General features: G+C 38.0%; 1 protein-coding gene across 3 annotated transcripts in view; it reads left to right on the plus strand.

The window, feature by feature from the left end:
* The window catches only part of CDYL (chromodomain Y like), a 109,026-nt gene that overhangs the window by 40,997 nt on the left and 45,613 nt on the right, over nt 1-22,416 (plus strand). Inside the window, exons 1-2 of one of the 3 annotated variants that reach the window (XM_075142612.1) lie at nt 3,777-3,849; nt 7,764-8,430. In XM_075142612.1, the coding sequence (XP_074998713.1) occupies nt 3,832-3,849; nt 7,764-8,430 (685 nt within the window). In that variant the 5' untranslated portion in view covers nt 3,777-3,831. Of the gene's footprint in view, nt 1-3,776; nt 3,850-7,141; nt 7,277-7,763; nt 8,431-22,416 lie in introns of those variants that run through there. The other 2 variants (XM_075142611.1, XM_075142610.1) reach the window with 2 other exon arrangements.

Raw genomic sequence — 22,416 nt, forward strand, 5'->3', positions numbered from 1 at the left:
GAGGTAGCTTTAATTTATTACTACATTTTCCCAAATTATCACATCCCAAAACATGATTATTTTTGGGTGAGAGTTTTGTCTTTCATGTTGCGAAAGTTGCCAATAATAAATATACATTTCAGTTTTCTATATTTTTTCTTTGTGGTAGTGTTGGTTGTGCCAAGTTTGGGACCTGCACCTTTCATGACTGCAGTAGAGAGATACCAGCAGTGGAATTTGACAAGTGCAGATGGAATATTTACCTCTGGGAAAAAAAAAAAATCCAGGATTTGAGTCCTGGGATATAGCTTTTACAAATGAATTGACTATGTGAAGAATTTCCTTTGGAATTCTATGTGTGGGTGATGCTGAGATCTTCTAGTAACTAGTAACGAGAAACATTTTGATAACTTTATGAGAATAACACAGTATTACTTAAGTAATAGCTTTGACTGTCCAGAATGTGTATCTTAAATCAAATGCTAGTAGTTTTTAATAGTTTCTTCTGATTAGCGCCATTTCCATTTAAGAAGAAAAACCTATTTAATGCTACTTGTTCTTATTTCAAAAGGAGGAAAACAGTGCATGTTTGGTAAGAATACATTGTTGCAGGCTTTTTTTTATATTCAGTATTTGTACTGAATATATATAAACAACTTTTCATTCTGCTTTTGTGCAAAATAGAAAATTTATAAGACTGTCATCTCTTTGTAAATAAAAGGTTAGAACTGTTACGAAAAGTGAGTTGATGAGAGTAAGATTTTCTATTTTTGCAATAGCTAGATAACTATAGTTAGGGTAAGGCAGTTGATAAATTCTGCAGTAGGCTGTAACTTGCACCACAACTTGCTGTGATTGTTTCTATGTAAATTGTATCTGGAAAGATCCGTGATGCTGACATTTTAGCACCAGTCATCAGTGGTGACTTGTGAGGAAGTAAATCTCAGGCAAGCTGTTTCTCCAGTAAGTTAATTCTCTAAAGCAGAGTGACTGTGTCACAGGCTCTCCTTCCCCACCAGTTTCCCTGGTGTCCTCTATGGAAAAGGCTTCCTAAGATCTTTTTTTCTGATTGCGAACTGTATTTTTCAATAGATCATGAAGGAGCTGCAGGTACAGTGATACTCAGTTTGTTGAGTGTAAGTACAGGGCATAAAACTTCCTAAAGTGCCTTTTCAGGAGGTAGCTGTGCAGCCAGGCATGGCAGGTGCCACAGCTGTGATTCCCTGGAACCATTGGTATTGATGAGAATGTGGTAATTAAATTATTTTGTCTATTGTCTTTGTTAAGACTATGGAAGGATATAAGTCATAAAGTTGATGATAAATTATGAGCTTGACTGAGACAATTGTATTTTTATAGGCAACTTGATTAGAAATTTATACAGAGGGTGAATTAAAACTTTAATTATGACCTGTAGGCCAATATATTAATTGAATGTTGCGGATAGCCACAAAGTTAGCTCTTGCATGACTTGTGTCCAGGAATCCTAATAGAATGGACAGTCTTTGATTGAAATAAAGCTTGGGAAAAAGAGAAATCTTAATATTTGTTTTAGCACGGTTATTTAATTTTGGGAAGGAGGGTTGAGATATACAGATTGCACTGCTAGCATGAAGGACCGCTGGAAGTGTATTAGCCCTTTGTGTGACTCCTGTTCATAGACATGAATGTGTTCCAACTTCACTGCTTCCTCCGACGGAGGCTGGGAGTGGCTGCGGGTTGTGAAGCGATGATCCTGTATGAACTCATCCTGCTGGTCCCGATCGCCAGAGGGCAGCTGAGTGGGTGAATCCTGTATTGGCAGGCCTTGGGGCAGATCAGGTATCATCCCTCATCCCAGAGCTGTCACAAAAGTAACACAAAAGCTATATCATCTGCTGTAGCTAATTTGACAGAAAGGCAATAATCTGCCCACATCTGATCCACACTTATTTCGTTCAGCTCTGGCTTCCAGAACAATATGTCTGTAATACAGTCGTCACCGTAGCCAGAGACTCCTGTACTATATAGCCATTCCGGCCAGTCATGCCATAAGGATGCAGCGGCTCAGTTTACAACAGTTCATCGACTGTTAATCCAATCACTCTGTCCTGCTAATCAAATCAGTCAGCTCCAGGAGCATGTGGCGGCAGGCTTACGTTTGCTCCCAGGCTAATGCGAATGGAGTAACGTGGAGCTGCAGTCAAGATGAATTCTAGGATTTATACGGTATCCTAATGTAATTTTTTAATGATGTTATTTGAACTTAAACCATACAATACTATGGTTTTGGTGTTCTGAACTATGTGTGTTAAGATGTTTTTAAAATTTACCTGCTGTGCTAACTGCAGTGAGCAATGCTCTGAACTGGCGTTAAGTCATACTATTGGAAATGATGTATTTTCCAATCAAATGTGTACACTGAAGATTTTAGTGCACATTTTGCAGACCTTCAGGTGTATTTTGACATCCTCATTAAATTTGTTTTTGAATAACTGTCTTCCCAAAACTACTTTCTCCTTTTGCTTTAAGCAAAACTTGGCACTTAACTGTTTTCATGTGTTGTATGCTGCTATATATTTGTTGCATTTTTAATGTAGAATGCATTTATTTTATTTACAATAAGAAGTATTTGAATACTGTTCATCATTGACTTCTGCAAGATTTTAATAAATAGAGGATATAGTCATTCATAAACAGTGCTGATTGCTTATGGATGATCATTTAGGTCCTGTTTGTACATGGAACGGTTTCCAATTCAACCAAGGGTGACTGTTCACATGTAGCACATACCTGTGTGCAAGACTTGCATTTATTCTAGCTTCAGTCTCTGAATTGGGGAATGTCTACAGTAGCCATTTGGCTCAATTGGAGAAAATCAGCAGAGTGAAGCAGTTGGTGCTGTGACCCCCACCTCTACATATTCTGCTGTGCAGCACTTTTATTTTGGACTAGATGTAGTGGAGCCTCTCAGGATCAAATATCCATGCCACAACATGTGTTGAAACTGTTCAGAGCTGTTATTTGCTTGGACCTGTGTGCCCCCTTGGGGGTTGAAGCATGACCGATAACACCATTGCATTGGTACATTTCCATTTCCAGTTTATATTTCTCCACAAAGAATCCACATCATGTTTGTGAAAGCTGGTCTGTGAACAAAACCATTGCACAGTAAGTGGGAATAGTGCAGAGGGAAGAAGGATTTGCTTCTAAATTGCACTATTGCTCTGAACCAAATACTAATGTAAACATAGCCTTCAGCTAACAGACAAGGCCTTCTCCTGTATTTTACAGACAACAGATAGAGTATGAAGTCAAATAGATTGTATTCTGTTAACTTTAAATTAATTTAGCCTGACATGAATGTGAGGACAGAGAGGAACATGATGGGAATGGAAAATGGATTTATGATAAACAAGGAAGCACTTATTGAATATTTACATGCCTACTTACATGTTTATTTTGCTCGTTCTGTTTTTTGTTGCCCCCGCTCCGACAGCTGTACCTTTAGTTTAATCTCTTCAAATCTTCTGTTAAAGTATGATCTTTATAAATATATATAAAACATATATATATATACACATACACACACACACAGAGTATGCCTTATATAGAGTTTACAAATGTGTCTAAATTACAATGCTTTGGACTGAGAACGTCGTTTTGAATTTCATGCTTACTTTTATTGACCTGATCTAAAGATCTTTCATCGTGGATTAAGATTGCATGTCCTTCTGACCACAGCAGAACGAAGAGGTTACTGTACCTGTCCTGCCCATAGGTGTTTGTTGTCCTCTGCTGAAAGTTGCAGTCCTCTTAGATGTGTCAGAAAATACCGCATATGTGGCTGCTCTCCAAACCAGTTATTTCAGGATGCCTACATTAGCGCAGGTATTCTTAATATCTAAACCAGGTCACTTTGACAGAACTACGTTAGGGAATAATTACACAAGAAGTTGTGCTGACAGATGGGGAGGAGCTGTGGTCTCTGAGCACAGGAGAGGGAGGAGCAGTTGCAGTCTTGCCGTTTTCACCTGGCGCAGCTGTAGCCAAACAGCACTTTGGCCTGCAACCTTACCTTGTTCTTGTCCATTTTTTGAAAAAGTGTAAATGCAGTGTATTTTGCTAATAAAAGCAATTAAAACCAAAGTATCTGCTTCCTCAGGGAGAGAAAGCAAACATGAACCCATTCTTACCACATTCATGGACGGAAGGGAAATTTACTGTTTTACAGATGGGAAATCTCAGATATAATTATGGTGTGTGGGATTATAATTTGGGCACTCCGCTGTTGGATTATACCTCTAGCAGTGCATTGTTTTTCTGTCAGTTTTTCTGCTGGCTGAGTTTTTGAGTGTCATTGATCAGTACTCCATGTGGGGAAAGTGATAACTTAGCACGCTAAAATAAACTGGGAGATGTTATCTTTTGCCACCCAGATAGTTTGCCTGATAACATTCCCTCACACTTGTTTTATCTTTCCTTTTTATATAATTGTCCATTTTTTTTTGATTCTTCTACAACACTTGAAAACTAACCATTAGCGGCAAATCCTGGCAGCACAGAACCTTTTAATTGCTAAAAATAAATATTACCTCATGGCAGAAGGTATTGGACACTATAGAAATGGTAGTTGGCATGAAGTAGTTGTCGCCAGCACTTCTGGTGTGATTATGGCAAAGGATGTGGTCTTGCTCTTCCCCTGGTGCTTAGGGGCACTCTGCCAGTTTTTAACTCTCTGAACTAACTCGGCATGAGATCAGAAAAGCACCCGCTCAGCTCCAGGGTAACGATAGCAGAGGGAAAAGCGATACTGTCTGTGTGGATGTTACCTAGCTGTTCCAACAGGTTAGCTGTAACATCAAACCGCACCGTCACTGATGTGTCAGGAAGCAGGAACGCAGACTTTTTTCCCCACCCAGTTATGTTCTTTTTTTCATTCTAGTATTGGGATCTAAGTCATTAGTATCTTCTAACGTAAGACTTTGAGGTGTCTCGCATTGTATTTCATGTCATGTCACCACTGTGTACCAAAGCAGAAATGGATGACTTGGACAAGCTTTCTTTTTCAGTAGCAAAAGAGGAGAATTACAAGTCTGTAGTCTCTGGTTTTGCCATGAGAGAGTTTAAATAGGCCACTAGTTCAGGATGGATATTCCTATTCCTGTTCCATACTCAAACCCTGTGTGCATTGCGGAAGCATTCAAGTTTCCTCTTCCCAAACCTGGATGAGAAACACTTGAGTAGCTGTTATCATCAGCAAAAGTATTGAGGCAGAATATTCCTGAGCAGTTTTTCGAGTGGTCCTAGGGGAGATAGACTAATCAAGCTGAGGCAATCCAAAAAGTCCCTCACTAAAGCTCTGAAGCCACATGATAAATTGTGTATCACAGGTTAATTGCTATAATTTTTGTGTTGTAAATAAAACAGAAGTAAGATGTTAGGAAACAAATCTCCTTTTAATCAAAAAGAGCAATGTCAAAGTAGGTTTTGTTGCCAGCTTGGACAATACAGCTAAATATAATGGTTTTCTTTATGCATTTCTGTTTGCTCTACAAATCATCAAGTTAGGAATGGATTTTTGCATCTCCTGTTCTAGGGTTCATCTGTTATCTCTGCAAGGTATCTGGTTTTTTTGGATGAGAGGGATGGCTTCCTACTTGAAAAGGGCATGTCCTTAATGGGTGGCCTTTCAGTATTTAAAGACGTTGGTAGAACTTTCTGCCCAGTAATCGATGCTGTTTTTTATGAAGATTTCCTGCTAGAAATTAAAAATACCTTTCTAGTAGTAGAGATCTTTCTCTGAGAATCATATTTTTGAAATTATTTCAGAAGGTTGAAAGACGGAGAGAGGATAATCAAGACTATTGCAGTAACTGCTTTTTTGATAATATATCAAGTTTGATTCATGAGTTTGTTTTTATTTTTTAATTTATCAGTTCTGGTTTATTAATTGAAGGTCTTTTTACTCAGTCTCTACTAAAAAAATCTTGAAGGCATCTTTCTCCATAATGACTTTCTTATTTGGGGTAGCACTGCTGTTAAGATGTTCTTAAATATAGTCTCATGGAAAAATAATAGTTTCGTTTTTCTAGCTGTATGGTTTTTTAAGTCCAGTAACTTTACTAAAAAGTGAAATAACCAGAATAAAAATAGTTTCAATGTATTTAAACATTTTAAATAATATTTGGACAATTTATACTGCACTACCCTCTATAAAATGTATTGAATTGTACAACTGAGTAACAAGGTAAAGGTGGAGCTAGTCTGACAGTTTGTGTTTGGTTTTTATTTGTGTGGTGTTCTTTGGGGGATTTTTTTGTTTTTTTAAGACCTTTGCAAACAGAGCTATGCAACATCCTAATGACAGGACAGCATACTACAACACCTGCAGGGTATCACATGAAGTTCTAGGATGTGTAGTTACATTGCTGCTGAGATTATAATAATAGTAATCATTTAACCTCACTGTGGAAAACCAGGCGGTACATTATGATAACATGCTACGTATAAAACTGAGGTGCACTCTTAAGAGAATCTGTTGTCAACATATGGTTTGGTAATGACATACATACCTGAGTTTTCCTTCCATCCTTCCAAAGTGTTCTGTAGACATTCCATTCGGTTAAATGCCACTCCAGTAAATGTTACTGGTCTTCAGAGATTCTCCTAGGTATGTGTGATCTTAGCTTACATGCGTGGTCTTTGTTCATGAGGGGCTAAGCCCTAGGGCTAGTAGTTAATAAGTGGTAGTCCCATCCCATTCCCACCCTCCCCTCCCCGCTTTTTTTTTTAAATAACCAAAAGGAAGATAAAGATGGGGAAGAAAGCTGTATTGGTCCCATAACTGAAATGAAGTGGGCTGGAGGATTTACCAGAAGGAGCAGCCTGGGTAGGAAAAATGAAATAAAAAGGGGAAATCCCGAGACTAGCCTTGCACTTACGTCTCTCTTTCTGTAAAAGAATTCCCTTTCTGCGGGACTAGCACGACTAGCATGAGTTTTGGTACGAGGCATGAGCCCCTGTCCCTGCAGCTGCTGCTGTCTGCCCTGTCTGCTTTACCCCGGTGCCTGAATTCCTCTAGCCTGTGGGTCCCACGTGCAGTCGTAGCATGTGCATGCTTAATACTTGTGACATATCATCTCTATTTGCAGATAAGTGAGGCATGGTAATTTGTTCAAGTATGTGTATCAAAGACTCTGGCCAAAACAAGTTCTCTGTTTTCACAAGAAGAACAGCCTCTAGAAAAAATCTTCTGTATTTGCCCCCATTTCTGAGCTGTACCATATTGTCCCTGGTAACTAAAGGATAGCTCACTGTAAGTAAGAGATTCTCGCATATGCCTTATTCTAAGCAAGCAAATTATTCGAACAGTATCAAACTGGTAAGTTTTTTAAGGTAAACACACTGTGTTTATACAGCATATTTAAACACGATGTCTACATTCAGAGAGGGAAATCCTATCCACGCTGAAGTTGGTGTCAAAACTTCGCTGGGGCCAGTGCTGATTTTCAACTGTAATATGTCACATTCAGATTCCTGTGCATGCAAAATACTTACTTACTGAAGAACAATTTTGATATTTTAGAATGTCTTCTATGAGATGGAAGCAACAATCTGAAGTTTAAAGAGAGGAATTTCCAGTCAGCAGTGAAAGACTGTAAGCTATAAAGCTACAATACAGAATTACAGAACTACAAGAGTATTTTTAAATCTATCTACACTTAACAAATTATTTGCATGCAAGTTGCTCACTTGAGTTGTATATCTGCCCATGTCTAATGTTTAATTTTCCTTTTTAACAGGTAGAGAGAATTGTTGACAAGAGGAAAAACAAGAAGGGAAAAACAGAGTATTTGGTGCGATGGAAAGGATATGACAGTGAAGACGATACTTGGGAGCCAGAACAGCACCTTGTTAATTGTGAGGAATATATACATGAATTTAACAGACGCCACAATGAAAAGCAGAAAGAAAGCACATTAACCAGGACAAACAGGACCTCTCCAAATAATGCCAGAAAACAAATTTCTAGATCTACCAATAGTTCTTTTTCAAAGACATCCACTAAATCTTTAGTTATGGGTAAAGACCATGAGTCAAAAAATAATCAACTCTTTTCTGCCACCCAAAAATTCCGGAAAAACAATTCACCATCTCTTTCTGGAAGGAAAAATATGGACCTTGCAAAATCAGGTATTAAAATCCTAGTGCCCAAAAGTCCAATTAAGAGCCGGACAACAGTTGATGGCTTCCAGAATGAAAGCCCGGATAAAATGGACCATATAGAGCAGGATCAAGAAGACTCTGTAGCACCAGAAGTAGCAGCAGAAAAACCGGTGGGAGCTTTATTAGGACCTGGTGCAGAGCGTGCAAGGATGGGGAGTCGACCAAGGATACATCCATTAGTGCCACAATTGCCAGTGCCAGTAACAGCCACAATTGCATCAGCATTAACAATAAATGGAAAAGGTATGTGTACGAGTCGGTCATTTTTGTGTACATTTTTCTTTTGACTGGTCTTTTTTGCCATTGAGATGCAAACAAATTACCCACTCTGTTTCAGCTATGTTAAATCAAGTCTGGATAACTTCACAACTTTATTTTACATAACTATATGACTACAAAGCCATTTTGAATTTTGCCAGCATTTGCTTTCCTCGCAGAGATTCATTGGTGTTTGTGTTTTCAGAATCACCATAAGATACATCTGTGCTTGCCTTGACATTGTGTGGTACACATACTCCGTGTACCACTTCCAGAGATTACATCATTGCTTTAAGTTTCTTTAAATAGGTCAAATTTGTTATGAATATTAGAAACATAAATTATGGGAATAGATGAATGATGTGAACAGGGATTCTTCATAACGGTATATGTATCTGTTTTGTTATAAATATTGCCTGGAAAAAAACCTGTGAGAATGACGTTGCTTAAAAAACGAAGTTGGTAAGTTTTGTTTCAGTGAAAACGTGAGCCAGTTGTGGAGATACATGTGCCTTCTACCTGGACTGAATTCTGTTTTCATTATATTTTATCAATATTTTGTTGTTTATACCTCTTTGATATTGAGAGCTTATTTAGGTTTGATGTCTGGTTTGCTAATATCTCAGTAGATGACAGTTTCTTCACTTTGTCATAGCTTAACCCCAGCCAGCAACTAAACACCACACAGCCGCTTGCTCACTCCCTGCCTCTGGTGGGATGGGGGAGAGAATCGGGAGGGTAAAAGTGAGAAAACTTGTGGGTTGAGATAAAGACAGTTTAATAATTGAAATAAAATAAAATAAAATAAAATAGTAGTAGTAATAATAATAATAATAGAATATACAAAGCAAGTGATGCATGATGCAGTTGCTCACCACCCGCCGACCAATGCCCAGCCAGTCCCTGAGCAGCAATCACTGCTCCCCAGCCCCCTCCCCCAGTTTATATACTGAGTATGATGTCATATGGTAAGGAATACCCCGTTGCCCAGTTGGGTCAGCTGTCCTGGCTATGCTCCCTCCCAGCTGCTTGTGCACCTGGCAGAGCATGGGAAGTTGAAAAGTCCTTGACTATATAAGCACTACTTAGCAACAACTAAAACATCAGTGTGTTATCAACATTATTCTCATACTATAAATCCAAAACACAGCACTATACCAGCTACTAGGAAGAAAATTAACGCTATCCCAGCCGAAATCAGGACAAACTTGTACTGTAAAATCTGTGACACCAATGAAACCCAAACTGCTTTCATGGGAGGAAAATGTTTGTCCCCCCCATGCAGCTGAGACCCTCGTTTAAGACTTCACAGTCCTCATTCCTGTGCCCCAAACTTTTGTTCTTCCCTGACAGACCCAGGTTGTTGTGTAGTCACAGGTGTTCTCATAGGCATGCTTTTGAGGCTAAATTTTCAAGTGTAATACTGCGTTTTGAAATAAAATGCTGCGGGTAAAATCTGCAGGTATGCTATTGATGATGGCTTGCTGGAAAAATTGCTTGAAAACTCAGGACTGGGCCTGCCAAAAAATACACTTGGAGACAAACTATATAGGCAAAAAAATGTGTTGAAGACTTTGGGAGAGATTGTTGGATGCCCCACTGTTGCTTGCATTCAGGTTTTCTGAAAAAACAGCTGCAGCGGGAGAGGTTGCAAAGCAGTGGACAAGGGAGGAACACGCTCCTGGAGCTGCGGTGTCAGGTCATGGACCAACCCATTTTGCTGCAGATGAACTAGGTAACCATGGTAATGCACACACAGATGCCAGGAATATCTCTTCCTTTGCATGGGCTAAAGAAGGAATGTAAATCTCAGAGGATGTAAACAAAGCTGGAGGGGAAGATGCAAGAGATGCCAGTATGTGAGTTTTCTGAGTAAGTGAGATAGAGGAGTGTGTTTGCACGTGTGACGGTTTTGTGATAATTAATACACGTTTTGGAGTATGGTTCCTAGTGAAGTGATTGATAAGCGCTGCCTTCGGCGTCCTGTTTTTTGCCTCATGGCATTCAGAAAGGCCCTTCTTCAGTAGATCAGCAGCCACAAACTATTAAATCATTCCCACCAACCTTTCACTCTGGTAATAGTGGTACAGCAAGGGCCCAGTTACGGGGCATCAAGTGGAGGTGGAAAGAGCTGCACAGGAATGGTAGTGACACATAAAATATTAGCTGAGGTGCATTTATCTATTTCACTGAGATGCTACAATTCCCTCAACTGCCACCACCTCTTTCAGCTCTTCCCAGGCATTTGTCTGGGCGACTAACATTGAAAGCTACCAACTGACCCTAGGGATGATGGCAATATGAGACTTTTTCTCACACTTACGTTTTCACAAGATCTTAAGGTGTAGATCAAAAAATGAAGAGCCAAGGAGATAGTCGCAATATGTGGTTGCCCAAAACTACACAATATGATTCCACCTTCTATCTGCCGCTGGAGGGATATTAGTTCAAGAACATTAACTGAGGCTTTCCTCCTCTGTCCTGGTACACCGCTGCCAATTCCCAAGCTGAGCTGTGCAGACTGCTGGGAAACGGATGCTAAATATCCAAGTTTATTATAGCTTTGCAGGCAGTTACGCTCATCTACAACATTTTTGGGGGTAATATCCAAATCATGCAGGAATTCTCTGATTACAAAACTTGGGAACAAAGCTGCAAAAGAAAAATACTTTGCGTTTATATCTGACATCAGTCTCTTTTCCTAGTTTCTTAGGATTTCTTGGACAGATGTCTTTCTCACGGAAGCCCAGGCTCCAACTCATCTGTTCTGCATGGCCAGGGTGGACCTTTATTTAGAGAGAAGCCAAGAGAGGCAGCCCTGCCTCCTAGAGCTAGCCTGGCCTTGGAGCTTCCTGAGCTGACACATTCTCCGTCCCTTCATTAAAGCTGCGCTCTTCTCCTTGCTGTTTTTATTTTTAACTTCACACTGCTATTCATTAAAATATAGTAAATCGATGCTTGCTTCCCTCCCTCCCCTGCATGGGGCTGTCACGGTCCTGGATCCCGTTTCTCTCCTTACTCAGGACATTCCTTCTGTCTTAAATGGACACCTCATCACATTTTCAACACCACCTCAGGAATCATGAGAGGTATTCATAGTACAGAAACGCCATCAAATTTGTACCCTCGTCGCTGGCTCTTCATACACACCAGATCTGACATATTAATAATACAGATGATAGATCTGGCATTTGGAGCACTCTTTCCAAAATTCCCACCTCCTCCGCATACACCTTCTGTTAATTTTAAGAGTTCATACTTCCACATGGAGGATGCTGTTAGGAAGACAAAAACATGTTTTGAAAAATAACTTTTTACTTGAGCTGGTTTAGGAATTTTTTATCAAAACATTTTTGTTGGAAAAACCCAATTAGTCAAAACAGAAATCACTAATTGGAAAGTATAATTTTGAAAGTTTCTAGAAAAATACATATTACACTTAAAATTTTTGGACAACTTTTTAAATTAAAGCTGATTTAGAATTTGATTTTTTTGAAGTACTATTGGAAAAATAATTTAAAATTTTAATATGAAAACAGTGTTCCTAATTTTGAGATTATTGCTATGACTGCTTTTGAATTGTGTGACTCATGTTGGTTTTTTAGTCCTAGTGCAGGATGGTGAAACTCTTCAGCATTTAGTCTGTTCTTTGTTTGTTTTCCCCAGCCTTGATTTTTTTTTCTAAATTTCATTTTTATAATAAGAGTACACACCAGGAAAAAAACTTGTATGCATAGGAAAATCCCATGACTGCAATTACTAGGAAATATTAGTATTATTGTAGCACTTAGTCGTGCTTTTCATGACACAAACTGCCATGATGCAGTTCTTGCTCCAAAGTTCCTACAGTCTCAGAAAAGGCAACCAGCAAATATTTATACAAATATGCAGAGGTACCAGGGGAATAAAATAACAGTAATGTTTGCTCTGGGAGTTGGTGGTTTCAGCACACTAAAATCTAGCTGCTGCCCAAAGTATATTTTTTAACAAAGAAAACCAATGTATTGAATATTCATATTTTAAAGGCTTGGCCTTGAAAACAGAGTTGATGGAGTAATATACTACATACAAGTCTAAGAAGGGTGATATATGGAAGAAGTGGGAATGGGTCACTGAAGGAACGTTGCCGTGGTTCTGTTTTTTTGAAATACGTGGTCATCATCAGCTGTTACTAAAAGTAAATAGAAGCGATACTTAAATGGATGAATGAAACAGAAAAACACCACCAAAGAGCTGAAATGTTGTGGAAAAGATGTTAATGGCACCTACAAGCAATGCCTATTACTCAAAACTAGGCAAGACAAAAAGTGGCCTCATGTCTAACAATAGGTTCTGATACCTTTAAAGTTTTTGAAAGCTTCCTTCATCAAAACTGAATAAAAAAAAGCTTTGAAATTTTATTGCAAATGTTTTAGGCATAGTACACTCATAATACCCAGGGAAGTTCTGTTCAGTAGAGTACACAAGAAGTGAACCTGTAAAGGGAATGTAATTTGTCAGTCACACAAGGCTAGACAGTTGTCTTGCAATTTTAGAAAGGACTGAAAGACTGGATTGATTGTTCATCTTCTGCAAAACTTGACCATAAACCAGGCGAATACCATTGCTTGGCAAATTCTAGTTGCCTTGCTCTATTTTTTTTTCTGGGTCACCCTGTAGTTGCTGCAGTTTTTATTCAGCTAACAATGTCCAACATGTGGATGTAATTGAGAATAAATGCCACAAGAAGGGAGATTTTGGGCAGAAAGGCATGCAAAGCTCAAAGTGTAAAATGAGCAAGAAAAGCACATCTAGCTGCATATGTTGTTATAATTAGAATAAGGCAGGCTGGTGGCTGGCATACGGGAAGAGAAGAAGTACAAGAAATGCAGTGAATTACATCACTTGTTAGACAGACAAGCACCACCAGTGTGCACAGTGGCATTAGCATCTCCCTCCTTGCACATATTAGTTCAGATGAATAACTTGCAGGAGCAGTAGGCTGGCTGACAATACAAAGATGATTGCAGTATATCACCCTACAAGGAACAAGGGTGTCTGCTGATTTTTCAGTTGGATAATGGTGCTGTTTTTATCTCAAAACAATGGTATTAGAACTAAAAGAAAAGCTGGGCATCAGGAAAAAAAATGATTGAACTTAAGTTCTGTTTGTTACCTGTTCTCTCCCTTACCCAAAGCAGCTTATGGGATTAAAATCCACAGATTCAGAAAACCAAAAATCCACTCTGACACCCAAGGAAAATAGCGTCTGTTGTTTGGTTAAGTGTCTGATAGCTTTAGTCTCAACAGGAACCAAGCAGGCATAGAAGCACTTATGGAGGCAACTGGAACCGGGGAGAAACGTACGTTCTCAATACAATACCAAGCCAAGCTGAAAGGAATTCAGCTGCTCCCTGTTCCTTAGGGTGAGGGGAGCTCACCCAGTTCCCTCCCAAATTCTCCCGGTTACTTTCTTTCCTCTCCCTGTACGTGCTTGGGTGTTGGGCATTACGTGAGGAACAGTCCACTGTCACCAGCGCAACTCATTAGGCCGCCCTCAAGAGTCCCTTGGGAAGAGCGCAGCAGTTGACAAAGGTGTGTTGGGTGTGAACCACATTAGTTGTCCAGGTGGATCACAAGCTATGAATATAACCCTCTCAAAAAGCAAAAGTGAGAGGAGAGTTGCAGAAGCTCGTTGCTATGTGAATTAGAGCGGACAGTACAACTAAGGGAAAGCTGGGGTGATGTGTTACAGTTTGTCAGATTTCTTTTAAGTGTCCTGGAAGGACAGAAGCAGCTTTGAGCCCTCCTTCTGTTTGTTTTTGTTTTGGTGAAGTAGTAAAAAAAAGCCCTGAAACAGGAACTTCCTTTTTCAGTGTGTTTGTACATTGCACTCGGATGGTGGCTTGATCTCTGCTGAGTGATCTGGAAAGCAACCAAGTATTTTATTAGTGCAAACAAAAGCCTATGAAATGGGTTGAAGTCCTTCGTAAAGCCTGCCTAACTTCTGAAATTACTCGTTAAACTTCTTTGTCAAATGCAGCAGTGTGTAATATTGTATCGTTTCTATTGTGTATACATTTAGCAAATCACTAAGAGTAAAGGGTAAAACAGTTTTCATTTAATCAACCTTAAAGACACCTTTGTTGTTTTTTTTTTCTTCGGAAGTTGCATTTCATTTAGATTCTATTCTTTAAGAGTTCATATTATTACTTCCCTTCTGTACTGTATTGCAACATTTTAACCTACCATCAAATTTTCCATCTGTATTACTGTTAAGTCATTTTCGAGTTCTTCAGCTTCTTTACTCTTAACTGAAATAATATTCTGAATTGTTGCCAATTTCTTGTTTATCTATATTTTCTGGATTAATATAAATGCAAACGTGTTAAGTAATATGGTAAACTGGATGGTCTGTGTTATGTGGAAAATTGGTCTGTTATCCCTTACTGTTCTGGTTTTTGTCTCCTGTTGCTTGTGCAGTTTCTGGAACAGATTATTGTTACTTTACGTGGTGCTCCAGGATTGAGAACTTCTTGTGAAAATCTCTCATCTTCAGGGCCATATTGGTATATGTCAATAGATCATCATAATAAATCAGGATTTAAGTGCATGGTTTGCTTGAGTTTTAAGGCTGTTTTCCTGAGAATGTAAGGCATAAGTGACTGGTTTCTTGCTTTTTCTGCCTTTTGCCATCCCCCACTACTTAGAACAGAGATGTCTCAGTTGGATGCTATGTTGGTGCAGATTTTCGATACAGCTAAGCTGGTGTAAAAGATAGCTACTTTGAAAAGAGTGGTCCCATTCCTTTCCCCCGCTTCCCCAACCCCAGGTTATAATATGGCCCAACCAACTGCTCCTTTAAGGACAGGCTTGTTTTTATCAGCCTTCTGGAAGTGACGATGAGGGAGAGGATGTGTCCCTGGGGAGAGAGACAGAGACATGATTTTTCCGTGTTTTAATTCTGTCCCTGAAAAACCTTTAATGGGAACTCTGGATATAATGTATTTTTTTTTTTAAAAAAGGGGGGCGGGGGTGGAAGAGAATGTTCTCAAGAAATAATCAGTTTGGCTTAAAATCCTCAACCTAAGTTGATAGAAAAACTCCTGTTATTTTCACTGAAATTTGCATTACACCTGCAGGCCCACTGGTAAACATAAAGCTCTTAGCTGTGTGGTTCTTCTGATGTTGCGTCAGTTTACACGGACTGAGGATCTGGCGTCTAAATCTCTCTTGACTACTCAGCTGTTAGATCCTCCTACAGTACTTGTACCAAGATAAGACAAAAGTAATTTCTGAGGACACATTTGTCATACCTGCTGTGTCAAAACTTAGGAAAGATGAAGGACAATGAAGCACAGGCTCTGTTTACAAGGCTCACTTTCAACCTACTTTGCATACGTCTGTGCAGAGAAAACGTGGTGAAGATCAGACTCAATGATAGAACAAAAGTGTCGAGCTAGATTTTTTTTTTTCTTCCACCATTGTCAAAATTGTAGAACTTCAGAACAGCTTTTGATAATACAGCAGAAATGTGAAGCACAATCAGAAATCCTCATGCGGTGCTTTTTGCGGTGCCTGGCAGAGTAACCAGCAACTTTTTTTGCCTCTTGCTGTTTCAATTTTTAAAAAAGTTACATCGCCCATCTCTGTTATGGCTGTGAAGTGGATGGAATGCATGTTTGCTAAGGAAACTGTCATTATGAATCTGTGTTCTCTTGAAAAGAAGATTAATCTTAATAGGTTGGTACAAAAATCCATAAAAAACAGACCAAAACAATCGTAATATGGTTCAGGGAAGATTTGCCTAGATCACATTAGCTACTTGAAATAAAAAAGAGAGATGATGAGAGTACAGTAAATCTTCAGTCAAGAAAACATCCTCATAGGGAAACTGTTACAGGTGGGATACAATATTGTAGAAAGAATTAGTAAATAAACTATTACAGTTTTTTTTCCATCAATGCTTGTGAAAGAGAGAAAATGGTTAGATTCAAGGAGATGCAAAACTGAGATTTTTAAAAATTTTTTTAAAGCTAGTTGCTTGGATAATAGCTGGGAACAGCTTTGCATTTTACAGGTGATCGCAATGAAATAGCCAGATCCTATATTGCCCTGGGATAGCTGTACTTCCTACCCAGCCAGAGAAATTGCAGTATTCAAACTGGCATAATCATGATCCAAAACTGCTGCTATGAGTTGTTGATAATAACACAGCAAAGCAGTATTTTATTATTTAAAAGAAAATAAATACAGAAGTTGTACATTTGTGATACAGTATGCAATGTTTCAAATCAAACAAAAATATCTAAATTATCTGCTGTACATACCATTTATATTTTAAATGTATTTAAGACCACACACTAAAATGCATTAGGCCACAAATTGTCAAACAGTTAATTCTGCTTTAGTAATTGATTTCTTAATTTTGCAATCTTAGAATGCATAAAAAAGCTTTTGTTTTTTTATTTAGTAAGTATTTTTAATTTAAAATGCTTTAAAGTTTATTATATTTTAGATGCCTTTAAGAAACAAAGGCAAATCATAAACACCAGTGCTTTGAACTAGAATATTCTATGTTTGAACATACCCGAAAAGTGGGAAGTTTCTAAGATTTAACGTGGAAGAAAAAGAGGAGAGAGAGCATCTTACTATTGTATTAAGAGTTCTTTGAACATCTGGGTGAAACAGTGGATAAAGAAGTACAGATTGTCATTTATTTTCTTTCAAAATATTCCTTGAAAGAAGCAACTAAAGTAAGTAGCTGTGCTTCAAACGGCTCCTAAGAAACTGGCTGGGAAGGTGGAAAACAGAGTAGGCTTAATGGTTCATTTTAGATGTGTCAGAAGGCTAACAGTGGGATGTCATAAGATTCTGTAATAGGATCTGTGCTTATTTATATTGATCAGTGATCTTTGAAAAAAAATTGCAGTGAGCAGCAAAGGTACAAAACTTGCAGAGAAACACTTAGTTATTTATTCCTTAAGATATAAGAAAATAGAAACTTCAGCGGGACATATCTAAAGCAGGAGGCTAAGCAGAGTGATGAACAGCAGGAAGATAACTTGAACTGATTGTTTTCCTTGCTGGCTCCTAAGCAGAGTTAGGAATACCTAGACACTGCTGAGGGCAACTCCAAGAAGACTTGGCCTAATATCAGACTAAAGAAGCTCTCAAGGTTTCTCTGTTTGTCACACACATTTGTCATTACTCTTCAATCAAGTTTGGTGTATAATGAATCCGTAGAAAATATGCGTTGCCTGGCATAGTGTCTTCCATGCGTTAGCACTGCTGTCCCTCAGATTTCAACTTCAATTGCTATATCGTTTTTAAGATGGGCTAGAATGAAAGGGAGTGGAGAAACTGGCTGGCTGCCTTCTCAGACTGGCTCCTTGTGAGAGGTGTCCAAGTGTATACACAGTTGGAGAATCTTGGCCAAGCTATTGATGAAAGCTGGTACAACAGGAACAAAGAGGATATAACATAATAAAAAAAAAATCATATATCTGAAGGGAATACTGAAAAGATTGCACGTGATTATTTTAGAGCATTATAGACACGATGAAATAATGACTGATGTAGTTGGAAATTTCTATTCTGGAGTTGAATGAATAAGACAAAGGGACATCTAAAGAAATCAAAGGTCATCAAATTCAAACCAGAAAGATAATAGCTTTTGAGATAGCTTCCATTTAGTCCTGAGAACTGTTTGCTAAAACATATTTAAGTCCAAGAGATAAAGAGAGAATGACTATTTAAAAGGCATTTATAAGGATAACAGGAATAAACTGTATTTATAGGACTGGTATAGTTTTACAAAGAATGTAAGTTCTCTTGCTTTAGAAGTAAGGAAACTTTTTGTGACGTACCTGCAAATTGTAATTCAGGAATTTTTATACCTCTTTCTGCATTGTTAGCCATTATTATCTATGGAGTAATTCATTCAACTATTATTTATGAGATTATTTTTATACTATGCAGATGTTCAGAAATTCTCATCGCTGTCCTGTTAGGTTATTAGGATAGGCATTGGAAAAGCAGTAAGAAGGTGGAGCTCTGGTCTGGTTCCTATTGAGGTCCTTACTGTGAGGCACCTTTCTCTACTCTAGATCCATACATGACATCCTTTAAAATATGCTTGGAGAACGGTATAAAACAAACATTTTGGAAAAAAAAAACCAAACCCACAAAATTTAAATGCTTTAAGTAAAGAATACTGATTTTTCATTCATTCTTTTTTGTTTTGGGATAGTCAGCTCAAAAACCCCTCAGGAGCAAACAGATTTGTTACGTTGTATTCTCCCCTCATCCCTTGGTTTTCTGGACAGATTTCAAATTCAGTGGCCACTTCTGAGAAATACAGGAATGAGTTGAAACCAACTGTAAATGCAAAGCTAATTCTTATTTTATCAGGCATAACATTTTATTGACATAGGTAATTTAAAAATAGTTTACAGCATATGGAAAGGATATCCTGCTAGGGCTTCTCTTAAAGTTGGTGATTGTGTGAAGGCATATTTGTGGCAGTGCAGGGCAACACCCTTTCACGAAGGCATTCAAAGATAGGTTTTTTTCTTGTATTAGTACAAGTAGCAAAACTTAATATGGTAATAATGGGTATTTTAAACAAATTACTGTGTGTTTTGTGATTTTCTGTTTTAATTTCTGACTACAAAGCATGACACATTATTCTGCGTTCTTTAGTTTAGATAATTATCTATTTTTACTTTCTGTGCATGTGTAGGCAATTAGCTTGAAAAACTGTTTTAAATATTTAAAAGTTTGTACAAAACACAAGTTACATCTTTGATTACCATTATTGAAAGCTAGTGAGACATTTTGTTTCCTTGTTATTTTGCTTTGCACATTGACAGTGCTTTTTGTTCCATCAGCTTTATTGGATCCTGTATAGTCAGTTAGGTTGGGGGGCTGTTTTTAGAAATGACCTTTCTGAGCACAAACAATGGAGCAGCAAAAAAACCCTTTTTAAATATGTGAGAAGGAGAAAAAAGAAATTTAGACATATTGCTTCTCTCATGTCCTTGTAGGAAGTGGAAAGTTTTCCATTAAAAAAAAGTAAAAAAAAAAAGAATCTTACAATTTATTTAAAAATGTGTATTTTGTAATACCTATACAGTGAGAGAATGGGTTTTCTCAAATGATCATATAGTATAAGATAGTGATGATAGTAAATGGAGTGGCTGCCCAAACCATGGGTCAGGATCCAGAACCTATTCTGGAATAAGTACTCTGAAATGAGGGTTTTCTGAACTTGATTTAGTTCTACTTGATGTTTCTGCTCTTAAGAATCAGAGGAAATGTTTATTTAAAAGTTTTTCTTTCTCTTTCTGGAATGCTAGTTTCAACAACCCTTTAGATGCCATAAAGTAAAAGGAAAAAGTAACGTACTATGTTTAATGAGCTTTGAAAGCAATGGGTAAAATTATTTAAGCATGAGTGCCCGTAAGACACATGACAAATCAATGGTATGATTTTTTAAAATTTTTTTTCAATTGATGGTTTAGATACCTATTGTGTTTTTTAACTTCATGGGGAAGTGCTGATGCTCTGTATTTTTGGAAATCAGATTTCTTTTGATTTCCATTTCCAAATACAGATGTAACTAGCTACCATTAAAGGTTGGGCTCTAGGTCTTCTGGTAAAATAATACAAGCCAAAACAATCAGTATCCCTAACTGACCTTTGTTTTTCGGCTTGCTGTGACACTTTGAGGAAGAAAATGGACTTGTTGCAATGGTATGTTAAGGTGTTTTGCTTTTAAGTCCCTTCTATTTTAGTACTAAATTTTACTCTGGCACATTGGTCATCTTCAGAAAATCATTATTCCTCTTGTTATATCATGTCATAGTTAAGGGTTACTGTTTCGTTGGCGTAGTCCAGTTTGAAATGTCATCTTATAATTGAGTAAGATATATTAGTAGATTAGTGATTAATGCATGAAATGTTGAGGAGCACTCCATGCTCTATTAAATGTTTTATGCGTATTAATAATACACAAATTTGTTTAACAAAATAATAAAAGACGTAATTGCAATTGTGTGAGCTTTCTCTTTGAAAAGACAGCAAATTCTTATAATAGCGTCAGATTTATTCCCAGCTTTTTAAAAATTATTTTGTTTTCTATTTTCAAATTCCTGGTATATCATATTTGTTTTAGATAGTGGCAGATGAAATTTAGACCCCAGTGAAAGTAATACATCTCTCTAGATTGTTTTCAGTTAAAGTGTAATATGAAGAAATTGTTACTTCATTATTGTGTATTATAATTACAAACCTAGGAGGGTAATGTAATACAAATAGGCCGTACACTTACACATGATCAGGTTAAAAAGGATGGGTGTAATACTAAATAAAATTTATTTCAGGATAAACCTGTATAAAAGTCACTCAGTGGGTCTGCAGTTGACCTGGCATTAACATCTCTATACTTTTGCTGTAATTATGTCTAATATTTTAATATTTACCCAGCATAAGAATAAGCTCTGCTGTGATCTTCCAACAGCTTAGTTAAACTTGATGATCACATTTTCAAATGTTTCAGTCTTTTATGTGTTGATTTTTTTTAGTATCTTTTTTTAATATACTTAAATATTAGCCTATCTTCCTACTATAAGTTGTCGTGGTTTAACCCCCTTTCCTTAGCAGAGAAGGCCTTGCCTCTGTGCAAGCACTGCTCAGCAGTAACGAAAACATCCCTGTGTTATCCACACTGTTTCCAGCACAAATCCAAAACATGGCCCCATACTAGCTACTATGAAGAAAATTAACTCTACCCCAGCCAAAACCAGCACAAAGTACTGCATATATTCTTTGGACAGGCTTCATGTTTTCTGAGGCGTCTAAAAAGAAAAATCCATTATACCGAGCCAATTTTTGATGGGTTTTAACGACAGTTTGACTAAGTATTCTCTCCCTAAAGCACTTCCCCCCCTCTGCCCCCCAGTTGTATGTGCCCCTTGGTTTCCCTGTCCCCTGAGGCTCGCACCCTCGCCGAGGCAGGAGGTACGCCCGCTCCCCCCTGCCCAGGGCGGAGGGGTCAGCGCAGGAGTGAGCCTGGCAGCACTGCGTCAGGCTTAGGGAAGGCCCTTGGGGAGGCTGTTGGAGCCTTCGGATGAAAACTGAGATACTCCAGCATCCCTGGCAATCCTCAGCAGTTAAAGAGGATTTCTGTTGGTTGCAGAGTGATATATATTTATGTGATCGTTGTGTGCTTTTACAGACCTTGTTTATAGGTCAGTAAGTTCCTTGGTATGTGTCCAGTTTTCACAGATACTCTTGTAATTCTGCTCTAATTGTACTGTGGCTTCACTTAGAAGGAGTAAAAACTTTTTGTTTTGTGAGGTTAGGTAAGTAAATCGGTTTGGTGTTTGTTTTCTTTACATTTACATTTTGCAGAAATTGCTGTGAGATCCTAGAAGCGCTCTGCCCAATGTTTGTTGTACCTCAAATCATTTACATCAGTTGGATACTGTTGAATGATTGTTTTGATCAAATCAATAAATGAAATACAGTACTGTTTCTTCATAAGTTTTTTATGCTTAGGCATTTAATTGATTGATTTAAAATAAGATCATATATTTCAAAAATGTGATGTAATAAGCTGAAGAACTGTGAGGAAAAATACAGAATTGAAATTTTGTTCACAGTATATCTACATTGATGAAAAGAGAGTTTTATCTAGCATCAGTTAAGGTGAAGCCCCTCAGGGGAAGGGACGAGAATGGGAGTGTACCCTGTTCTTCTCTTAATGGGGGAAGTAACGCCCTCCTCCACTTCTGAATTTTCATAACCATGGTGAATTGTAAGCTCCCTAGTTTGCAGAGGGAGCTTTTATTCTCCTCAGGGAGAAATTAAAGACTAAAGGCAAAAAGTGACTACCTTGATTTCAGTATTTCTCGGTCATAATAGGTGAGGGGATAAATTATTTTAAAAAATCTCAGTATCTCGTGCGATGCATATTCAGAGTCTGGG

Source organism: Calonectris borealis, chromosome 2 (assembly GCF_964195595.1).
Source record: "Calonectris borealis chromosome 2, bCalBor7.hap1.2, whole genome shotgun sequence".
Classification (NCBI taxonomy): Eukaryota; Metazoa; Chordata; class Aves; order Procellariiformes; family Procellariidae; genus Calonectris; species Calonectris borealis.